This window comes from Mastigoproctus giganteus, chromosome 12, assembly GCF_048544385.1.
Source record: "Mastigoproctus giganteus isolate SK-2022 chromosome 12, ASM4854438v1, whole genome shotgun sequence".
NCBI classification, from domain to species: Eukaryota; Metazoa; Arthropoda; class Arachnida; order Uropygi; family Thelyphonidae; genus Mastigoproctus; species Mastigoproctus giganteus.
In genome coordinates this window covers 76318947-76343467 of record NC_143586.1, presented here as the reverse complement: position 1 = coordinate 76343467, position 24521 = coordinate 76318947, and the positions used below count along the sequence as shown (strand labels likewise).

Here is a 24521-nt window from a genome sequence, read left to right as displayed (position 1 = left end):
CGGTCTCGGATGCGAGTCGCATGGATTTGTTTTCAGAAAATTGTGTATATATATAATTTATAGGCACAATATACTTCGTCCTCATGGCCTTAGCTGTCTCGTTGAAAATTGAACGAGAAACTCAATGTATTCTCAATCAAATTAACTCGGACATAGCGAGTTAATGTTTATATCCTTCATAGTTCATTCCACTTGACATTTACCATTATTGACCTTATCTGAGCTAAAACAGATTGTCATATAAATTATTCCGCTAAGTGGTAAGTCTCCTTAATTTTCACATTTATTTATGGAACCTCTCTTATGTTTCTGGCGCACAGATTATCATTAACTTTGTATACTGTGTTTGCTTCAATTGAAGTCCACGCGCATGCTTCATTTCCACTGAAATATTTCATCCTATTTTCTCCTGGCACCGAGTACAGTTCGATTCTTTTCCAGCTGGCGAAATTTACTTTCCACATCTTCGAAACAAGTTACTTAATTATTATGCGCGCTTGGTGATTTGGAGGAGGCGAAAACCATTTCTTATTTTCTTTTTTTTGGGACACTACACGTTCTCCAAATGACGCATTAATCACCAATGGAGTGATGATTGTTCGCCCCGAAGTCCATTCCATAAGACGAACCACATACTCAATGGAGAATCTATATTTATCATTCATAAATAACGGGATGTCCCCCATTTTTCCAAGGGGAATAAAAATAGCGCTTAACTATTGGCATATATTTGTCTTCTCTTTTAACAAAGGAATGGAAGGAGGTCGATGGTAGAGCTGAAGAGGAGGAGCTCTTCCAAATATCTAGGGCATCCCACTGCGTTTCTGCAAAGATAAAACATATTTGTCATACATAAACAGTTTACCAAGAAGCATCTTTTCTTCTTATCTCGCCAACTATGAAATGTTTCTATTATCTAGCCTCCTTTCAAAGACACAAGACGAAAAGAAACCGATCCTAGAATGTTCTGCTTCGCTAGGTCGAGCGCCGACAGCCGCCAACACCGTGGTGCTATAATTCGATATTTTTGATCGACACTCCGCGCAGAATAACGGGTAAGAGTGGGGGTACGGGGAACTGCATAATCGCTGGAGTAATAGCTATTCATCCTTACTCAATTTTTATATCCATTCGTCTTCCAAAAGTTCTTTTTTCTTGAAGCTCAAGAGATGGAAGTGTTTGCAGAAAGAGCAGATAGATCCAGAATCCATTAACTTTTCTGATGCAGAGGTGCATCAGCCTCTGTTGATCCTCATCTTCTCTATCTTTTTTTTTCTCCATCCCTTTCTTTTCTTCGGTCTAGAAAGATGCGCTATATCCTGGAAGGACCCCTATTGGTTTCACTCGAGAAATGCTATTTCTCTCCACCTCTGTCCACCCCCTCCGCGTTCACCTCCCCCCTCTTTTTCGAACACTATAGCCAAAGTCAGCAAGTGTGTGCGTGAGTTCCCCCGAAAGTTACGCATGCGCAAATAGTTACCTGCCTCCGCTACAACTACCGCTTGTGCTGTCGCGAAGGTTGCATTGATTTGAACGGCGGTAGCTTTCTGTCCGGCACAGAGTAGTGACGAAAGCGGGGTAGTGTAGTGCATGTGCAGCTGGAGAAGCGAGATAGTAGCCGAACACGTGCAAATACAGGTGTCTGCTGAAGAAAGTTCACCGTTTATGGGATGCGTACTCCAGTGGGTGAAACCATGGTATGGCGTGAGCAAGAAACGATTTTGTTGATAAGTACCGTGTCCCTTGTCTTGGCAACAGGTAAGATTAAATTACTTCTAAGTGTAAACTGAATTATAAACCACGTGCCCACTTATTTAAACTTTGCTCTTTCAGTGGAGCTCGAAGCTTTGCTTTCCATGAGTCCAGATTCTCAAGCAGGATTTTAAATTTACGATTAAACGCGCATTCCAATGAGTTAAAATTGTATTTATCACTGGATCATAATATTTCGCAATTTTACAGTTGCTGTCAATAGCGAACCACTTCAGATGGTCTCTTGGTTTCGAAGGAACGTGCTATTAAAAGCCCAAAATACTTTATTCATTATCCAAATTTGTATTCAATTATAATATTATGATAACAAGAAAATTTAGTCTTCTTTCATCCCCCTTCCTTCTCTCTGAAGATATCGTGTTTTCAGATTCAAAAAAATCCAGGACAAATGAGAAGAGAAAAATATAGTTAGTTAAGTATTTTAGTTAAGTATTATAGAAAAATATTTTAGTTAACTCACGAGTCATAAAAAATGGGAAGTGAATACGTTTGAAATTTGAGGCTACTCTTAATAGGGTGGTGAACTGTGAACGCTAACTAATTGCTCTCAAGTTGCATCTATTTATGCAAAAGAAACGAGGACAAAAATCTTTACAGGAAATATGACCGGAAGCCTTTTACCATTCACGATATTGAAGAGGACCGGTGAAGATTACCGAGCACGTGCACAACCTTGAATTCGACACTTCGGCTGTGGCAAAACGCCAGTAATTGAATATTGAAGGTGTTTAGTTCTGTCGCAGTTTCTTAAAAGACGTTGAGTTATCTAATTTAGCAATTCACTTAAGGTCATATCTCAACGAGCGGATGGTAGTTGAAAGACTGTTGCAACTGCTGGATTGTCAGGCCCTGATTAATTCTAATCACGTCCCCTTGTACTTCAGCGCGGTGTAGGATAGTCTTATGTGACTACAAAGTTATAAGATGAGGACCTTCATTTTGGTTTAGAATACATCAAGGAAGGCTGTAATCTACGAAAGACTCACGCTGTTTAAACAAAGTAGTTTGTTATTATAAAACTACTTCAAATACACTGAAATTATACTCTAGACCTCGACGTATAATCGGAGTTAAAATCTATTAGTATTTCTCATTCGAGTACTGCGTAATTAATGGACTATCTCTGAGGACAATCCATTAAAGTAGGAAGTGTCTGTTACTAACACTTTCCCATCAACCCCCCCTCCACATTTAGACAGCTTTAAATGGGTATAATCCCCAAAGGATCGTCCTCTTATACGGCATTGCCCAATAAAGACCGTCCTGGTTCCGGTTTAGCACTTGGGTAATTTATAAAGCATTTGGAATCCTAATATGAAATTGATGGAACCCGGAGAGGCTTCTACCCTTTTTAGGCAGTAATAATAAGTTTACCAATAACCATTTTTTAAATAACTAATAATAAAATCAAGCAGTTTTAAGCAAGTGCACTTGATAGTGAACTCGATATAAAATAGCTAGTCTTGCTCAAGGAGTCCTGTCCTGGTTACCTTAGAATTAAACCAAAAAACATCCTCGATCCGAATTGAGAAAATGTCTTTCGTACATGACGCAGTAATTTCCAACTTATTCGAACAAATTAGACTGATGCGAGGCTTTCTAAATGAAGTGTATCAGATTATGCAAATATTATTCTTCTAAAAGGAAATTACAGCAATATACAGTGACCGAAACCAAAAAATAACTACATTAAATGAGTCGACATTAGCAGGATGAATCGTTGCCTTTCTAGCATTAGCATTTCAAAATAGCCGGAAGTTGTGGTAGAAATTGCGCTGAAAGAAATACAGGACCCTCATTAATCAACAAGTCAATGGATAAGGAAAGCGAAAAACAACTAGAATCCACATCCAATGCCTCTTTCATTACAATGGCATTCATTTCCTTAGATTTGCAGTCTTTATATTTGAAATTGCTCACTTTATTTCTATTGGTTTTCTTAGAAGATTCGTTCATCTTGACTTAAGGAGATTGAAACAAAAGCGGAAATGAAAGGCTGCCGATTGTGTTATGAATAAATCTTTTTAAAAAGATTTATTGATAACCAAAGGTAGTCTGACTTCTTAAACTATGTTTAATTAATTAAAAAAATAAACTGTTTATCATGACTTGGTCTTGAATCCACATAAATTCTTGCATTTTATTCCAATCCAGCTAAAGTTATCAAATAGAACGTTGACAGCTTACGTACCACCCCGGTAATCAATCCCCTGAAGAGCCCAGTGGTTACCACACAGACAGACAGACTGCCCGATTGCATCTGGTGGTCAACCTTGCTAATCCCTGATAAGATGATAACCGACAACGTTCTTGTTCCATTACTCCCTGGCGTGCTTCATTAGGAGACGAAGCGTGTAATAGTGTTCCAAGCAGTGCCCGAATGCTGGTAAGCTTTCCACCCACCGTGACAGGTAAAGAATGTGACCTCCACCGTTTGGAAAAGCTGTGTCCATTGATGGGAATCAGCAGCAGCGGTATTCCTCGAAGAGTTGCGAGTTGAAAGAACGATTGTGAAGGTATTTTTAACGAATAGGGAGAAGGCAGTTGTTTTGGGAAATTAAATACCAAGTCGAGAGGAAGGAGGCGAACATGAATTAGGATTTGGAATAATTTGATTCCAAAGTCATACCATTAACTATATATTTAATGAAGCGTACATTTTTCCAGCTGGATCCACACTTGATGAATTTTCTACCCTTCTTTGTCCTCAATTATTCTAAAGTGATGTCAAACTTGTCATCCTTAATTGCATGGATTCTTAAAGACAACTGCGATCGTACTTAATGCTGGATTGTTTTCTTAATACTTCCTGATTGTAAAATAGTCATTTATTTTCGCATTGGGTTTCACCCTTAAGGTAAAACTTCCAGCATCCACCGTACTTCTTTTATAAACAACAAATGTTTACTTCTCATGATCTTTTGAAGCGAAATCATTTTATACCTCGAATTTTGTGTTTCGTGCGTACGTGGGAAATACAAGATATGTCTGCCAGCCGTGGCCACAAGGCATCAATTATACCCAACGTGTAACATGTGTGGTGTTCCTAAGAGAGTTGAAAATGAAGATAAAACAAATTATTTTGCTTTTAGGATACTTTCAAAGTTCGTGGTTTTAAACCAGAATGAAAGTGGATTACGCATTAACGTTGTGCGGAAACACCTGATTACTTTCTTTTCCAAAATAAATTGGTCCGAAACTATTACAATGGCTCGCGGTAGACTCTTTTTTTGCCGATAATATCAGCAAAAATAGTGCAACTTCACCTAAGAGTACGTTTTTATAAAAAAAGGTGTTTAAATAAACTTGTATTTAAAAATAATAAAATTTTCAAATTTTTAAAATGAATTTGAATTATTCAAGGCTTTTACTTATTTATACATGTTGTCATGTAACAGAACAGTAGTAAATACTTTTATTTAAAAAAGTAATTTACCCACTAGCATGGAATTGTATATAAGAAAATACACTACTCGAAAAAAAAGTAGAGAACACGTAGAAAAATGTGATGTAACTCGTGCAGGTTGCAATGAAGCGGGACAAAACTTGAAATGGTAGCGCATCATATCATAATGATGAAGTGAGGAGACAGGAGAAACTTTGGACAAGTATAAGGGACATTTATAGGGGTTGTATAATAATTATCGAAAAGATCACATTACATCAGTATAGCGTACGATTCCCTCTAACGGCTAAACAAGCTTCACAGCGTGAACCATGCTCGATATAAGGGTGCCTATAAGTTTCTGTGGCAACAAATCCCATTTTTCCACCAGCGCAGACCTCAGCTCACCAAATAACCGAAGAGTTGGCAGAGGACGTGTAACGCAACGCCCAGGGGCGTCTCACAGGTTCCATAGGATTTAAGTCTGGTGATCGTGCTGGCTACGGCAGTCGTTGGATATCTTCAGTTTCAAGATATTCCTTTACCACTTGTTATTATCGTGCGTGAAAAGAAAATCGGGGCAAACTGTACCTCTAAAAAGTTGCACATAGGGTTCGAGGATCTGTTCTCGGCACCCCTATCGGAAACGTGAAGAGGGGTGCTGCCGATGATCATTATTCCACCCCACACAAAAACACCGCCCCCATCGTAAGCGTCCCTTTCTCTGATGTTGGAGGGATGGTACCGCATGTCTCCAGATGGTATAACGTCTAGAATCTGTTTGTAGGCTAAAACGGGACTCATCAGAGAACAGAACTGTGCCCAGTTATGGCTCACTTCATCGTTGAGCTGCATGAGTTATACTACATTTTCAACACGTTCAGTTCATTTTGTCCAGCGGTGTATTTATAACTTACCAGATTATTCACAGTTCGTTGCATGGTCGCCATTGGGTAGGAATACATTAGGTAGAAATATATTACTTTGTACCCGTTTTTGGCAGGAAAATAGTTTCGCTTAATTACTCACCTTTTCTTTAAATTTAATTACAACTGGACTTTTTCTTAAGTTATAAACTCCTGTGGACACAAATTACAACTGCGCGATCAGAAATCCATTTCAAAACGTTTTTCTGGTTTGTGTATCATTAAAGAGATTCCAAAGAATTCATTTTCACATCTTACAGAGAAGTGTTCTTCCAAAAATTTATAAAATTCAGAACACTTTTAAATTCGACGCTTTATAATCTGGTGTTCTTTAAATTAGCTACACTTTTACAAAAATTGTAAAAATGTCAACATTTTACAATCCATAGTTGTTCAATGATGGCATTTGTCTTTAAGAACTCATGCCAAAGAAGTGAACTTCTTCCTTTATAAGATGGCTAGAAGACTGACTTGTATTTTAATGTTTTTATGTCCAGCAGCATTTTCAATTCCATAGATAATGCAATAATCTTAATTCTCATAACACAATAGACTTTCCTTTGCAACGAATTAACCTGGTATTGCACTATTTGTAAACAGATGGCCTCTTCAAAAGGTTAACTGATGATTATTTAAAGTAGGAGAATGACAACAGCATGTTTCAGGACTAACTAGACACTCATTAGATAGTAGATGGTCTCTAGTGGCAACAAGACGTTTGTAAACAAGTTTTCGATGTATACGAAATCAGATTTCAAAGTAGTAATATTGCTAATGCTATCTGTTGAAAGCAGCGCAATACAGGACCCCTCGTTACAAAGGTATGCTTGTTGTACTGTGTGAGAAATAGGATTATTAGAATTAAGAATTGCATTATCCAAGCAGTTTAAGCTCCTGCTGCCAAAAATAGATGAAAGGACAAGATAATCATTATAAATAAGATCAGTGGACTGTGCTTAATGTTTATTGAAACTCTTCTAAAATTGCTCGACCATAAAGTCAGGCCACACCATGAATACAGTATGCATGGTGTGGCCTGACCATTTAGGAAGGAAGTAGGGATGCTGGAACAGGTACAAAAAAGGGCAATGAGTTTGAAGAGGAACAAAGGTATGCTCTTACCAAGAAAGGCTTAATTTCTGCAAATTGCAGTGTCTGGAGACTAGACACCAGCGAGGTGATCTGATTGAGGTGTTTAAGGCTTTGGGTGGCTTGAGCAAACTCAACGCTGATGAGACTCAAATTCAAATTGTGGAAAGATGGTTGCAGAAGAGACGTGCAAGAGTTTGCCTTGAGCCAACCCATGGTTGGTTGATAGAACAAGCTTCCATCCGTTGGTGTGGAAGTGGATAGTTTGAATGAATTCAAGGAAGAACTAGACAAGCTATTAATGGGATGGATAGGCGAAATGATTTCTTCTTTTGGCTGATGCTGTATAAGCGTGCTTTCTTGCATCACGTTCCACTATTAATACTAATCTTTAAATGGTTTAATTTGTTCATCCTGTATATCCTGATCATTTGAAATTTTGCAAGCAAGGGAGAAAATTTTTCTTAGATGCGTAATTTCAGCATTTTGATCATCTGATGAACGTAATTTACGACCTCTATGCAATTTTCTTCCAGTGATTATTTATTGATATGCCAAGTACACTATCCACAACTTGAAAGTACCCCTTGTTTATTTGCGAATTCAAAAATATTATAGTAAATTTCTGGCAGGTTTTTTTGTAGAACTACAAAAATGTGCTTTGATTACTCCGAAAAAGTTTAACCTTATCGATCGCTTGATATAAATTTAACCAGCGAGTTTCTCTGTGTCAGTAGCTTGTTATACCTTCTGAAAATTTCTCAATTGGTCCGTGCGTTAGACGTGGTTTGTAAAGTGTATTTTACCATGACCACTTCCACATCGCGTGATAATCTCTAAGCTCCCGAGTGTACCATTTTGCCGAGAAATGTAAATGCCTTTTATTAAGGCGAATTTGATATAAATCTCGTCTGACTGAAAACAAATTTGAGCGCACAGTGATGTTTAAAAAAAAACTGCTGAGTCAACCGGTACATTTTAAAATTTAAGAAAACAGAGACACGTATGCGTACAAAATAAAAATTGAGGATCCCTGGACAAAACATTGAAATCCAGGACGTCTGGGCACTTACATAATCAATCAGTTCAATTACGAAAAACTTGTCTGTGATTAATAAGTCTTAGTTCCATCAATCCTGGCCCACTTGACTTCTGATACGATAGTTCTCAAGTTCTTTCGCTGGTCCTTTTAAAAGGAATTAGTTTAAACCCTTCCCTACAGTTTAGGGAAACGTTGGTGTATAATTGGATCGTGTTTTTCTATAAAACGAGCTGAAAACTTTCATTCCGAAGATACATTCCTCCAAGGAACGAGTCATACTAAGTGACTATTGGATTTCTCCTTCGGCAGCTACCCATCATCGATACATGGATGAACACTGCTAATGCCGCTAACGATACTCCCGCTGTATGAACTTTAGCCACCCCACCTCTCGTATGGTAGTCGATGGAATCTGCGCTTTTATGGTATATCCCTTTAATGACTACCAAAATAATGCAGTCCTACCACGTGACACAACTCAACGTCGTTTCAACTCTGTTTCATTTGCTCATAGCGGTAAGCATGAAAATCTCGAAACGCTGGGTAGTCTAATAAAATGGCAAGGTGGTGTATATTGTGAAAGTCTGTTTGTGCCTCTTTCGCTCATGTATCGCATTAGTCAATATGCGTTTTTCTTTGTTGATAAGTAGCTGCCGCCGCATTCAACGCGGTCGCTTACATCACCAAGTCGTCATAGGATAAACGCTCCGAATTCGAACGCTGAATTGACCTTATCCGAATCACTGGGCACATCCAATTGCGAAGACAAGACTTAAGCTTTCTTTTCTTGAGTCATAGCTCGGTTACACCGTGTGGAAAATGCTGCTTGCATTAGATTCTTTGGAGAGGCAACTTAGGCAATGCGGCGTCAGTATATTGTATCTGTAAATAAGGCTGTTTCCACCTGGCAGGTGTAAATGGCCAATATATGTGGCCCGCTGTTTTTTTTTTTTTTTTTTCTTTCCCTCTTTCATAGCATCAGTTTTCATTTAACTTTAATTCCAACGTAACATTATTTTTTCTCTCCATCCGAAAGCTGTTGGAAAATTAGTTTCATTCAGTCTTTCTTTTTCTGTGTTAATTTCTTGTCTGTAATTCAGTTTAAAGATTTCATCTGACTGCTTTGTCTTTCAGTAATGTTTGCGCTGGGTACAAGAGATTTCAATTAGTATTTTGAAGGAAGGTTGGACTTGAATGTTATAATTAGGCCGTGATTGGATAAAAGGACAGACCAATCTGTTACACCATTAAAACGAATGAACTTTATTCTAATAACTTAATTAAAATTACTTGTACTGCTAGAATGTATTTAATTGTAAATATTGTATTTCTAAAACTGCTATGCTCTATATTTTAATGAACTGACCTTCAACTTATGGCTGTTAGGCAACATTCAAATCCACAATTTAAATTACGTGTATATTGACAATAATAGATCGACAGTCTTTCCAAAGTTCAACAACGTTCAATGAATTCATTGGTGATTCATGACTGGTGGCGCTACCTGGTGTGTATTTCCGTAAACTCCATAATGTCACTAGTTGAATGCGTATTGGGTTTTTCGTTTAGATGTAGTTCTTTTTAAATACAACCCTTAATAGACAAATTCGTGCTCCGTAAAGTAAAAAATATAAACTAGATGGCCACTTTATTAAGAACAAACTTATAGAAGAATTACTTATGTAGAACAAATAATATGAATTTTAAGGTGGTACAAAGCATTATGCGAAGAATGAACTACGGAAATAGATCTTCACGAAAGTCGCTGATCCCAAACACCGGCTGTAATGGTACCGAGAAGAGTAAGAATGAGGGCAGGAGGAGTAAGAGCAAGTCATATAGTCCCGATGCACTCTTTCGTCAGTGATAGAAGGTGCATATAAGGAAGGAACCACATGAGGCACTGGAACTATCGTCTTCCGTGACCGTATCTACCACTATTTATCAATCGTTTGGAGAGTTCTAGGTTCGAGTCTGTTGTACACTGGAAGAATTTCTAAAGGCTTCTTTAATCAACTTGCTTATGGGCACGTGAATACACATTTGTACAAACATACAGTGACACATCTAGGAAGCCAATGCCCCTAAAAGCCTACAGCAACTGGAACCAATCTTGTGTACTCACAGTACACAAGGTTGTAGAGTTTTAGGTTGCTGGAGGAGGAGATATAATCAGGGAGCATATTTCTGTAGAATACCCATGGTCCCCCTCTCCTATTGGAGGGGTGCGTAGTTTGAGGAACACGAGGAAGACTTCGAGCATTTTCCCTGCCTAATCCAATACCCAAATGTCAAACCACCATCTGTGAAATGAATGGAAAAGGCGTGGTAGTCGGCAGAATCCTCTTCCCAAGTCACTCCACTCCAGGAATGGAGAGCAGTTTTGTTACCCGAATGGTCTAACATTTTCTTTTGTACTTCACAACACCTTCTTGACTTCATCCCTCGTCGTATCGGAACAGTAATTCTGGCCAATACGCAATTAGCTCGAAGTTCTCATAAAGTGGCCAGGCAGTGTAAATCGAAGAGCTCTGCTGAGCGAAGAGATAATAATTGTTGTTCCCACTTCGAGCCGCCTCAAGAAGATTACTTTCACTCACAATCTAATTTAAAAACTCCACTCAGTGTATTGTAACGGAGCTGTTCCATCAAAGGAAGGTATCAGATTTGCTTTAATCTATTTCGTTTCTTAACGAATCCTTGGAAATTCTCATTCCGTTTTCTAATTCAGTTGACTACCTCTTGCAACTTCCTTTACCTCAATGGATGACTTCGTACTGCCGTTAATTTCACACGCCTGAACGTCCGGATCACGTAATAATCCACATTACATTCCTGAAAAGTCATTTTCAGCGGGCGAATTTCATCTCCGGACAGATTGTCAAGTAGGCTTTATTTTATGGGATTTTCTGTTTAGCGTTAGGACGATTACCTTTTCTAATTGGATTATTTGATGATGTACGAATGAATGTTCCATCTTCTACCTGATGCACTAAGGAAAGTTCATTAAGGGATTTCTGTTTGTTCGACAAAGCCGATTAGAATGTCTTGGGAGAAGGAGCATTCTCGTCTTAATGAAAAGCAGTTTTGCCGAGGAGGACACGGCCAAAAGTGTTCTTGACATTGCATTTCGCCTTGATGATCTCATTGATTGTGTTTAACTCATTCGGGTCCTGGAATCGCATGCATAAAGTTTTCTTCCGCTACTTCTTTCTCTAAGACTCTGTTTATTGGAATCCCGCGTGTAGCTTTCAACCATTGGAGCAGCTACACCATTACGGCTGTTTGTAGGGAAACTAATTTCACTACTATCTTTCTTTCTCATTTTCTCTTCTCTCCGTTTAGGTCCTTATTTAAATAACTAAATAAATTATTCATGAATACGCGATGAAGAAAACTGGGTGGACTGCTCCAACCCTGACACCCATAGCTGTATTAATTAAGAAAACACTAAAATACTGCTGCTTTTATTTCTAATGCCCTGTTCTGTTTTTTTTTTTTTTCTAGAGAACTTATAATCCCCATTTCATTAGTGTGTTTAATTAAATAAGATGTTTTTAGCGTTTAGATTGTGTTGCGTAAATTTGCTTGACACAAGTACACCCCTCTAAAAGTTGTAAGAGATGCGTAAGTTTATATGGATGGATAAAGAATAGACTTAGATGAAGTACACGGGCCGATGAAAGTAAGGTGGCAACCAGAAAACCAGAGAAGCCGACCGGGCTAGCCGAGTGGGTAAAGTACCTGCCCGGCAACCCAAAGGTCGCGGGTTCGATTCTCGCCTCGGGCTTGGATCAAAGTACTGCAAAAACCTTGGGAGGTGCAATATGGCCACAGAAGCCGATGCGCCAACAACTACTAAATCAAAAAAAAAAAAAAAAAAAAAGAAAACCAGATCGAGTTTTCTTTTGTTTTCTGCGAGATATATAAATGTAAATTTGTGCAGAGCCCTGTCGCTATCGATAAGTGCATAATACAAAAGAGATTGCAGAAGATTGCACGTTATATATACTAGCTCACTTGACCAAAATATTAAACCTTTTGCAATTGGCATTAATAGATAATTAAATGTAAGTTGTCACATGATATGATCACAATTTGTACGCTTTCCTGGAGCTTCTTAGGAGATCTGGTCATGAGATGGTCAACTGATTTATCGGATTTTCTTAAAGGTGTTATTGTTCGAGCAGGATTAGCAAGAGTCACAGTTGAGAAAACAAAGGAAATCTCTGGTGCGCGGAATCGGTCATCTCAAAAGTACACAATGAGTAGAAGACCAAAGGAGAATGCAACTATCAGGAAGAAATTCGACTGAGTCAGTACACCAAAAATGAGATCATTGGAATTTAAAGAGAAGTGTGAGTCGAAATAGGAGGTCCAGTGCGTAGTAAATTATTGAAAAATTCAGTTTAGGTAAAGAAAGCTCCTTTTCCAATTGAACTATGCAGTGGGCATTGAAAAATCTTTGGTAGTCGTGTGCCTATAGGAAAGTTAGTTCGTTTTCTGAAAAAAATCGAAAGATTTAACTGAACTGGTGAGGCCAGCCACAAGATTAAACTGTGGAATTGGACGTTGATTATATGCTCTGAGGAGGCTCGATTTACACTTCCCCCCCCCCCATACCAATGCTAGGATGGAAGTGTAAGCGGTTAGAAGGTATCGTGTTATCTCCAATGAACATCTTTCTGTCCTATGGGACCAAATTCACCCTGCAGTACTTCATTTTTTTAAAACCATTGCGTTAGATTCTATCGCCCGTACAATGGATAGAATCTAACGCAATGTTCTGAATGGATATGTTTTGGGAATGTTTCTCGAACCAATATCTGAATGGTTCGAGAAGCATTCCCAAGTTTTCCAAAGTCTACCCTGATAGCCTAATTCTCCAGATCTGAACCCAATTGAAGATGTCTGGGATACTGGAAAGGACAGTTCGGCTTCGCAGTTCTCTACCGACCATTATAAAGCAGCTTCGAAATATCGTGATGGAAGAATGGTCAAAGATAGATATTAAAGAGGAGTTTTAAAATGTTTTGGCCAGTGAGTGCATAACTATGCGTAGAATATACTCAACTGCCCATACAAGAGGAGCAAATATTATTCTATGGATTCTTCCTTGGATTGCTTTGAATGAGTATCCAACCACAGTTTGCTTACTCCAAAATATGCCAACCCTTTAGCTCAGAAACTAAACTTCTTATCCGGCTGTAAGAATTCAGAATTTTATCCTGTTGAGAAGGCAGTCCTCCTAACTTCATCTAGGGTTCGTAATATTTTTTGAAATATCTGTAGATCCAAATTAACAAACTTGGAGAGGCATCCTAATATGACTAACTAGCATCTCTAACAGTGCATAGAGCGCAGCTGCCACTTTTAAACTGATGATAGCAATTGCTGATGCTATTTATCGTTTAAGACCAACGGCAGATGAGTGAGTGCACGCGCCAGCACTTGGCTGTTGTGCCAAGTAGTGCGTTTATTTACTAATTAGAATGTATTGAGATGAAATTGCTCAAATCTAATTCCACTTATATCGCATTAGGGTAATTTAATTACACCGTAAATACTGCACTAGTTCTCCATTGAGGAGCCTCATTAGATGACAAAATGGATTAACTGAGCGCTGAGTAATTGATGATGCTCTTTTTCTTTCTGATGCGTGCGAGTCTGTCTCATTGATATTTAAAATCTCTCGTGATAGACTAATGAAACAAGTACGAGTCTCTTTCGCATTTTCGTGCTTTTTTTTCCCACTTACTCTGGGTACTTATCTTTTTTTTATTCCTGTTTCATCTATTTTGTTCAATATTTCTTTTTATGTTATGTATACCTGTTGTTTGTATACGTTTCATTCATTTACCCGGTTGGAACACTTTGGATGAAGGCAGAAACTTGTTTCGTTATTTGTCCTTAAATCAAAGTGCGTATAAACATTTAAATAGCTGGTTCAGAAGAGACATTTTGGCTATTGGCTGCAACGGGATATCTTCATTATGTCTGTATATTTGCACGCATTGTGCTGGATAAAAATCTAGGAATTCATGGGTGAAAACTTGTCTCAAATCAGTTAACGACAGCTTCAGTTGAAAAGGCATTTAAGAATGCATCTAATCTACGACAAAACTGGGTTCCAGTTCTGTCTTAGATTGGTGGAACAGTCAGTCACAAAAGGGATGCTTGAATTTGGAATTTGAGCTAGAATACGGTAGGGCATCAAGAGTCTGGTGAAACAATTAACGATGGCTTATTGATGAACTGGCTTACTTAGAATAAAAAACTAGATAAATAAGACGATGATTCTTCTGTTCATTCCCTGAAGAATGAATCATGTGTATATTTTGTGATGTTTCGCTGTTTTATGAGATGAAAAACCAGGGTTCCCGGAATCAGAACTCAAACAACCCTTCTCTCACTGACTATTCTTTGAACCTTCTATAGAAGCCCTGTATTTATTTATTATATTTTTTCACGTAGTGCCACCAGACCTGAATACCGTATTCCAAGAGGAGTCTAGAATCGTCTTACATAAAGGAATAACTACGTCCTCTCTGTTTACTGAAGTTCGAAAAATCATTATTAATTTTATAACTTGTCCTTCATCCTTCACCATCTCTAAATCCCCGCTCCTTCCAGTATGGATTTCGGTTCCCCAGGAGTACACAGTCCCTTAGAATCGCCAACTAACATGCTCCAGTTCAATCTGAAAATACCCATTTATGAACATTCTGCCACCCGTTCTTTAAGGTGGCCCCTTTTCAATCTCTAAGTATCGTTCCTATAATCCCGATTTCCTCCAGTTTATTCAATAACCTTTCAACGGGGATGCTTTTTAGAATCCCGTTATGTTATGAACTGGTTTTAAATTTAACCAGGAGATTGGTCAGACAAGACTTCCTTTCATGAGCCAATGTTGTGATCTCCTAATAATTCCGTGCTAATCGAAGCAGCTCTGTATTTTGTCTTTAACCACAGTCGCCATGACCCCCCAAAGGAGTTCATTGGCGTGTAGTTGCCAATAACCTTTTTAGTTCCTGAAGTCATTTTTGTTCCTTCCTCCTGATGAGGCTCTCATGAGTAGCACAGTTGTAGAATCGCCGTTCTCCCCACACTGGATGGTAAAGACCCAAATTCGGGTTCTGTCGATGAGATGCGGAATTTTTATGAGCCTTTTTCACAACGTGGCTGAGTTAGTCGGTCTCAGGGGAGGGTATCATGTTTTTTTTCTCCCGGAAACTCAAGTTTTTCGTTCAGCAAACAGAAAATCTACCTCAGAACACATGAAGTTTAGACAGTACACCGAGTAATATGGCCTTATTCGCTGATGCTCCTAAAACTCGACTATAACAATAACCTCCTGATGTCCCTTGCATTGTATGACTAATGTTATTAATCAGGAGCTAGCTAAAGATTATGACGTAAAGATCATTTTAATCGTGTCATTAATCGCACGGTTTACTGATGTACACCCTTTTAGTATATTGAGATCGTTATGGCACTTATTTCACAGCAAGCTGACGTTACTATTTCCTCCTGCTTCAAATACTCTTAAGAGTAGACATTTTTCCTTTCCTGGTGGGAGAAAAGAATTGCTTTGTCCACTCGCTACCAACGAGGATACTAGTTAGGGCTGTATTTCCCAAATGGAACTGTACCAAGCTAGTGGGATACGTAATAAACTTTCTCAGGCTCATAATATTTAAGATTACAAATGTAAATTAATTTTTTACAGATTTTAAACTCTATTTCGCCACTTTTTCTTGATTAGTGATATATAACATAAAACGTTGACTGGAAAATCTTATAAATGAGGTAAAATTAATAACAAAAACATACCGTGTACAGCTTAAAAGACAAAGTATTAGACGGTAACTGATTTTGCCAGTGATAAGACAAACTACAATAAATATAAACAACTTCACAGAGAAATCGAAATGGATCAGTAAATTAGAATGTTATCTTATTAGGGGATTTTAACTTTACAGATATTGACAGGAACTTGTAATTGGTCACTCGCACACTAACTCCAGTCATGCGAGACAGGCAGAAGAGGAAGCAGTGCCTCTGGATTTGGTTATCAGCAGTGATTCTACATGAATTAAGAATCTGCAGGTAAAAGACCCACTGGGTGGCAGAGATCACAGAGATGGGCTTTTGCTTTCGTAAGGGTCACTTCCGTGGGGTCAGACAGTTCTTGAATTCTACGCAGTGTGATCAACTTATGTTGCTAATACTAAATTCTAAATGGGAAGTTGGCAAGCTTTCCCTATCAATCGTAGGCTTTCCCTACCAACAATAGATGGAAAGTTAATCAACTACCAGCTGGCTGAAGGCAAAGTTCCGCACACCTATCCTGCAACCAACCTTCGTCAATTTGAATTCACGTCCCTCATTATGTGTAGTCTTGGCAAGAGGAAGAATGCCATCAATATTGAGCTTACTGAATCCATTAAAAGCCTTAAACAACTCAATCAGATCTCTCCGCAATGCTTGATCTGCAGACGTTGCAATTTGCAGAATTGGAACTCTTTCTTGATAACAGCACCCATTTGTTCACTTCGCAAATCTCGTTGCCCTTATCTGCACACGTTCCAGCAGACCTGAATACTTATGAAAAAAGGCCCCCAGGCCTGTATACTGTACTCAAGATGCGGCCTGACCATCGCCTTTTGAACTGGGATAATTAACTCCATATCCATGCTAGAAAAGTTCCTGTATATAATTGACAAAACCTCATGGTCTCTCCTGGCACCTGGGGTAATTGCACAATTACTCCAGGTCTTTTCATTTTCCACTAAGCTGAATGCAATACCATGCAGTTGGTATATTAATTTGGGATTACTGCTACTCATATGTAGTACCTTGCATTTGTCAATTCTAAACTTCAACTACAATTTCTTAGCTAATCGATCTCACTTTTCTAGATCTGGTTGCAGTAGCTTACGCTGATTGTCATTAACCGCCCTGCTAACCGTTGTATCATCTTCAGACTTTGACATTAAGCCTGATATATCTTCATCAATATCATTAATAAATGTTGAAACCAACGTGCCCAGCAATGAACCTTGGAAAACTCCACTAATAACAGTAGTCTCTGAAGAGCAGTGCTGTATAAGCAAACTACAAATGAAGATTGCTCATCATGACAGTTGAACGGTTTTTGTGGGCTTACCCTTTCTTTGAATTAAAGAAAGGGTGCTTTTAAACTTCTAGCTCGGTTGGGAATTCTTCGTTGCATAATTTCCTTTTCAGTTTCAGACTAGAAACTGAGAAAAGCTTTTACTCTTTTTGAATTCTGTAGAAGTGCTCTTTTATTATAACTTAAGCTTGCGCTAGTTCGATTTTTCGATAAATTGTATGAAAGTACAACGATCTACAGGCGCACTTGAATACTTAGAATTCCCATCTTCAAAAGTATTTGAGTACTCTGGAGTTGTCCAAATTATTGCTGGATAATAAAGTACCATTCCGAAATTCTTATCGTAAGACTCAGTTATCTCTTCCTTTTTCATTCTAGCTCAGTATTCTGCCCAAGAAAAAAAACTTACAATCCTTCTTCATTTGAATAACAAATGGAAAAAGATTGTATAAGCATAACGTAAACCTTGGATATACGTGATGAGCCTACTTTGCTTGCTCAATTCTATATGAGTATTACCGACTTTTCAGGGACAGAAATAATTTCATAAAACGTGCTCTGTTATTACTACTCCACCACGCTTCCAAACTTGTCTCTGTATGCAGGGATTAATCTTTGGACGGTTGCGATCTTCGAGTCTAAAGACGTTTGTGTAGCGGTGTCATCCTAGTCCCATTTATTGTGATTTATACTTGAGTTCGCTGCTTAAATTGCCTGATTAAAGTTTAATAACGCTTGATTTAAATATATCATGCGGTGTTGGTTTACATTTTATACTAATGTCATAGATCGATCCTCGATGCTCTCTGATTAACCTTCGTTGCATTTTTGTTTAATGCATTAACGTGGAAGGAGTCACTAATGATTAACATGATGCCCACGACTGTCCGATTAAAAATTGTCTTAATATAAAATTCTGTACAAGGAATAAAAGGGATCTCTTTGGAATCCCTATGCTATTTCCAGTTTCTTCAAATCGCAAGTTGAAGGTAGCTAGAAGAAAATGAATGTTTCTGGAAGCTCTAGGTTAATCCATAAAGATGCAAATACTCTTTCTCTGTCCAAAGAGTGTGTGTGTTAAGTGCCCACGCAAGTAAGGCTGAAGGAGTCAGTGTTTGTTAATTTTGTGTATTCTGGCGTCGATTTTCCTGTTTGTTGGATGAAAAACCATGCAATCCTCTTCTGAGAAAGGCTAGCTCAGTCGCGTTGTAAGACGTCAAATTAGAAAACAAATCAGAATATAGCAAATCAGAATTGGGTTGTTGGAAAGCTACAGATTTCTAAGACAGTGGGCAATCGCTAAATTTGAAATCCATACATACAGAGGCTATTATTAAAGTGACTAACTGTAGGCTCCGGTTAATTACGTTACTGCTCATGTATTATCCAGAATGCTGTCCCTGTAATTGATTGAAAGTGGTATCTTTGAGTATGGCAGCGTTACCTTCCACAGATACCCACATGACCCTGATTTCAATTTGTAGCGTAGTCTGCGAGATCTCTAAAGCAACATTTTAATGTGAATTAATTCTCTTCCACGTTGAGATGCGCTATTGTATCATAAGACCAGCATATCCTTGTCTATTTGTTAACATTTAATAGACAGATGTCGTGTGGTAGTATTCAGAACCCTCCTCCGAAGCCCCAAACCGATTTGGGTCGACTTTGGTTGGTTGATAAATTTATTGTAATAGTTTAGTAGCTGCTGCTTGGAGCTTTCTCTCATCAGTACAAAATACGTCTTAGACATGGAACAACAGGAAGAATCTGTGAAATTATTGACGAACATTATCTATCGTTCAGTTACTAATTTTGACCACTACCCTACTGTTTTAAAAACGAAATCCATGATCTGAGTCAAAGATCAGATCATGGATGGCACTTCCCAAGTCTAAAACAGATCTAGAGTAATCGCATAACTTTTCTTTTCCAACATGGACTCAACAATAAATTTCACAGCGCATCGAATTTTTCTTGATTCAGATTCAAATTAATAAATGTTTATAGAAAAGCATTCCTTCGGCTCATAAAAAGACAGAAATAGCAAAAGGGATTACAAAAGAATACGACTGCCATTAAATTAAAAATCTGAGTGACACTCGCAGTTTTTTGTTCAAAGTTTTCTTCTGTGTCCATTTTTAGCCAATTCGGAAAAATCTTTCAGCAATATCATTAACCAACGCTTCCGGGTACTGGTAGAATTGCTTCCAAAAAGGTTTTATCATACAATAAATCCCAGTTAAATAAGATGTAGAGATAATAAAAGTTCCTGGATAAATGTAATCAGTATTGAACGAAAGCCTTTAATATTTTATTCAGCTATTTTATCAATAATAGAAGGAAAGAATCATTTTATGTTTAGTGTTCACAACGTGAACATCAGCAGCCTCATAAAATACATCCTCTCCACCTCAATGAATCATTCGTACGATTCATAAAATGCTCAGGTCAGTACTCCAACCTTAAACTCACTTGAATACCAATCCTGAGTGCCATGCGTTGCATCAAAAACGATCTATATTAAGTGTGAGTTATGTACTAGATGGCTTCAGAGATGATATAAGAGATGAATGAAATTACCAAGTTGCTACAGAGACCAGCTACAGATGCTCGTTAACAGATTTTGGGCTTGTGTTGTGTACAAAGGTCTACTAACATGCGTACGTTTCTATATGTGCATGCCAGTTGGATCTGTGGCGTCCAAATGAGCAATTAATGTAACTTTATCTACGTTAACTGTCATTACACACACGTTTTAAGTTGGCCTCAGTTGTAAAGTATTTAATAATATCAGTTCTTGTGAAAACGCATGACCGTTGTTGATTTGAAAATTACGAGTGCCCATCAATTACAAATGTTAAAAAAATAAACAGAAAGAATAAAGAAAATGACTCTTATTGTTGCATAAAATATCTGTAAATGATACTTTGACTTTCAATCGCCCTACTAGTGGTTAGATTGACTCTGCTAATATTTTAACTATAAATAATAAAAATATTCTTCTATTGCTATATACATTGATGAAAATATTATAAACATTATTTACTAATCTTTATCTATAATAGAATTTCTGAAATTATAGGGCCATCCTATCTTTTTAAGGCACAGTTAATGCCTCAATTGTTCAGATTTTTAGTAAAAATATCTACACTCACTGGCCAAAACTTTTTTTTGTAATTGGCGTCAACGATAATCAAACATATGGTATGCAAATGTGAGTTGGTACGTGATATGATCACAAGTTGCCTGGTATCAGATAATCACTGTACGCTTTCCTCGGTCATCGAAGTATTTAATTCGCGCGAATCAAGATATTTAAAAAGAGATTGATTGCAAGTATTACACACAGTGACTTACTTGTCTACTAAGATAGCCGTACAGTAAGAATTTTCTCATTCGTTAACACGTGAGCGTGCCGCAGTCATTGACGTACAGTTTTACACACTTTGAGTGTGAATAAGACTTGGCTGCTCTGCTTTGGAAGCGCCCATCACTGTGAACGCCATATTACCATTTCTGCTGTGCATTACTCCCAACGTATACAGGACAGTCGAAGTGCCCTGTTCAGCTGATGAAATGCTAGCGCTTTAAACCAACGGTTGCCCATAATTTTTGACAGTCTCGTTTTGATTACTTTCTCTCGTATAGTTAAACAAATCCATAGATGATGTTTATGTACAATTTTTTTATATTCTATAAACAAACTGTGGGAGCTATTTTAAAATTTGCACTGATAAATAAACTGCTTTTTTTTTATAAAACATAACAGTAAAATCCATATGAGGAAAAAAGAAATTGTATAAAATAAATAGCCTTGGCGATAGTTTTCTTTTCATCAGGCTAGCAATACTACATAGATGTAAAAGACACTCACACTTACAAGTAGACTTAAAGTGCAACTCGGTTGCTCAATTTCTTGAATAAAACTGTAAACAGCAGTACAGGTAGGTGTATATCATCAAATTCAGAGTTCATTCGCTTCTCTAACGGATTTCCTGCAGAAAAAAATTCTCTGGTGAATACGCTTCCTTCGTACAGAGGTTCCAATAGTAATAACCTGGTTCATGCATGAACTGACATCGCATTTGATTCATTCCCCCGATCTCTTGACTAATCACGAGCAACGCGCATCACTGTCTGGGCCAGGTTGCATAGGCAGTCTTCGAAACTGTTCCACCTAAAAGGAGTTTATAAATTGAACTCGCACTGCACGTAGGATAATAGGCATCCACATAAGGACGAAATGATTACATTTGCAAGTCAAAGAACTCGTTTTCTGTCAGAATACGAACAACATCAGTATGGCGTCCGCGGGCAATGGTCTTACAACTGTACGCAATGGTAATAAATGAAGAAGGTGACTAATATCATCCGCGAAATCTCCTCACGCTTGTTGTAAAACTAGGCAACAGATTGGGCTGACCAAGGCACAGAACTAAATGTGCGTCCCATCGTCTTCAAGTCGTGTGGTACGGATCGGACACGTTAATATTATTAATTATTATTAAAATCAGTTTATTTCCCAAGAAACCTTGGGTCACCCCGGGACGGCTCTGTGCCAGAAGGGTGTGAATACAGACTATGGTGCGAGGAACACAATGTACAATATTACTAAGACTCTCGAGGTATTTTCGATGTATATATAGGCAGGAACTGCAATTTCCGAAAAATGTCAGTTCCTGCCCACATATACATCGAAATGTTGCTCTACTTGATATCAGTATAACAACATTTGGATGTCACAAGTTATCTAGTGTTTATTTCCCTCCATCTCTCCACAAGGCACATCCCCCTCGTGGCTGCGTGTATCCATCCATCTGCGAATTAGTTCTTCCTGCAGAATAATGCACTATGCCACATGGGAAAAATTGTACAGAACTGTTTCAAAGAACATGAGAAGTTGTCCCGTTGTGGTAATCTCCCCAGTCACCAGATCTCAATTGAATTGAGCACTTGTGGAAATCTTTGGAGTAGAGATTTGCAACAACTGTGGGAAGCAAACTGAGTCAACATGGACCAACATTTCTGGAGCACGGTTTCAATAATTCGTTGAATACATACCGCAATGAATCTACTCTGTTAGGTTATTGAGTTTTAGGAGCATCAGCAACTAAGGCCATGCTGCTCCTTGTAAATTGCGTGTGTTCTGAGGTCGATTTTCTGTTTGTTGGACGAAAAACCCATGCTACCCTCGTCTGAGAGATCGACTAACTCAGCCACTTTTTATGGGCCATTGAAAAGGCCCATAAATTCCTCCCGTCATCGACAGGATTCGAACTGTGGTCCTTTCCACCCGGTGTGGGGAGCACTGCGATCCTACCATCTGTGCTAACCACGAGGGCCTCTGTTAGATGGGTGTACCTAAAACAGTACCACTTAGCGTACATCGGCTGGCTCACGGGGATAACACATCTGGTTAAAATCACCATCCTTCACACCCAGTCAAAGATTCTTGGTGAGGAATCGAAATTATGATATTAAACTATTTAATAGATTAATTGCGTAACTGGATAATCACATTTTGCCATAGTTTTCCCAATTCAGCTGATAACTGTCATGGCGTGACAAACAGATCTCAGCAACTCTACATTATGAACAGTTTGGGGATAAAAGTACGGAAACGTGGTATTGCGAGTAAAACAGATAAAAGAAAAATAAACTATGTAAACAACTTATGCGATATATTTCTTTGCTCTCTTAATAATAGACTTCCAATATAATTCCAGAGGAGATTGTTCTTCAGACGTAGCTTGCAGACCTGAATACAATATTCTCAATGTAGTCACCATCACTTTATACAGAGAGACATTGATATTCTATTCCTTTACCTCCAAAGACCCTATATATCATTGACAGTACTCTACGCGCTTTCTTCCCCATCTGTTTACACCGCATGGTAAGTTTCATATTTGACTCTATGATAACACTTTTCCTTCCTGAACCAAAGAAAAGGCCTTAGATTTAGTGGTGTTAAAACCATAGTTGTAATTTCTCCGGTCATTTAAACAGTCAAAATCATTTTAAAGCCATGCAGCCTGATTTTGGCTTTTAAAGAAGGGTAGAAACAAGGAAGGGCCCGGCACTGATCCTTGAGAAATTCGACTATATAATCATCGTCTTGTCATGCCAGGTGGAAAAGTAATGAGCGTTAATAGACCGAAAAAAAATTTATGGATTTTTCACAATGTCACTGAGTTAATCGATCTCAGGAGAGAGTAGAGGTTTTTCTCCAAGAAATCTAGGTTTTTCATTAGCGAACATTGCAAACCGATCGAAGAACAACAAATACAACTGTGTAGAGCTATTATATTAGGCGTTTATAAGCGCTTTAGTTTCTTTTGGAACTTAAGAACTACACCTTAATTATCCACCTATATCGGCTGCTATAAAACAGTTTGCAACTGGAATCTTAAGCCAGTCCCTGATCACCTTAAGTATCTTCCCTGGAATTCCACTTTTTTCCAGGTGATACCGCAACCGCCTATGGGCTTAATACTAGTCAAAAGCTTTAATTATTGGGCATATAATGTCTGTCTCCACCACCCCCCCCTACCTCAACGACTCTAGATGTTTTATACCGGCATCACAGCAGTTCAACTCAGGTTGGTTGTAGGGTTTTAGGCGCATCAGCGACTTCGACTATATACTGCGCCATATACACTGAGTGATCACTGAATTATGACCACCTACCTAATACTTCATATGTTCTCCTGTTGCCCTCCGTACAGCAGCTATCCGACGTGGCATTGATTCAACAAGATGTCGGAAGCGTTCAGGAGGTATGGCCAACCAAGTTGCATGTAATGCAGTCAGCAATGCAGGTATGGAGATGATTGGTGCATCCAGACACGTGATATTTTCCATAGTGTCCCACAAGTGCTCTATGGGATTGATATCGAGGAAGTTCGGAGGCCAATCTATATGTTGGAAGTCAGAATTGTGTTTTTCAAACCATTCCTGCACATCAAGTGTCCGATGGCTCGGCGCATTGTCATCTAGGAAGACACCATCGCCATTCTGGAAAAAGTGTAACAGAGCGAGGTGTACACAGTCAGCAAGCGGTTGACGATAGCGGAGACCACTGATACGTTGTTCCACATGCACCAGGGGTCCACGTTCCTGCCAGTGAAACATGTCCCACACCATATACAATCGCCTCCACCGGCCTGC

The 24521-nt window shown here is 38.5% G+C and overlaps 1 protein-coding gene across 1 annotated transcript in view; it reads left to right on the top strand.

The window, feature by feature from the left end:
- Positions 1–1544: 1544 nt before the first annotated feature.
- LOC150077204 (cell adhesion molecule Dscam1-like) overlaps positions 1545–24521 on the top strand; it is a 386288-nt gene continuing 363311 nt past the window's right edge. The window contains exon 1 of the mRNA XM_090385678.1: positions 1545–1758. Coding sequence (XP_090241804.1) covers positions 1671–1758 — 88 coding nt within the window. The 5' untranslated portion in view covers positions 1545–1670. The remainder of the gene's footprint in view (positions 1759–24521) is intronic.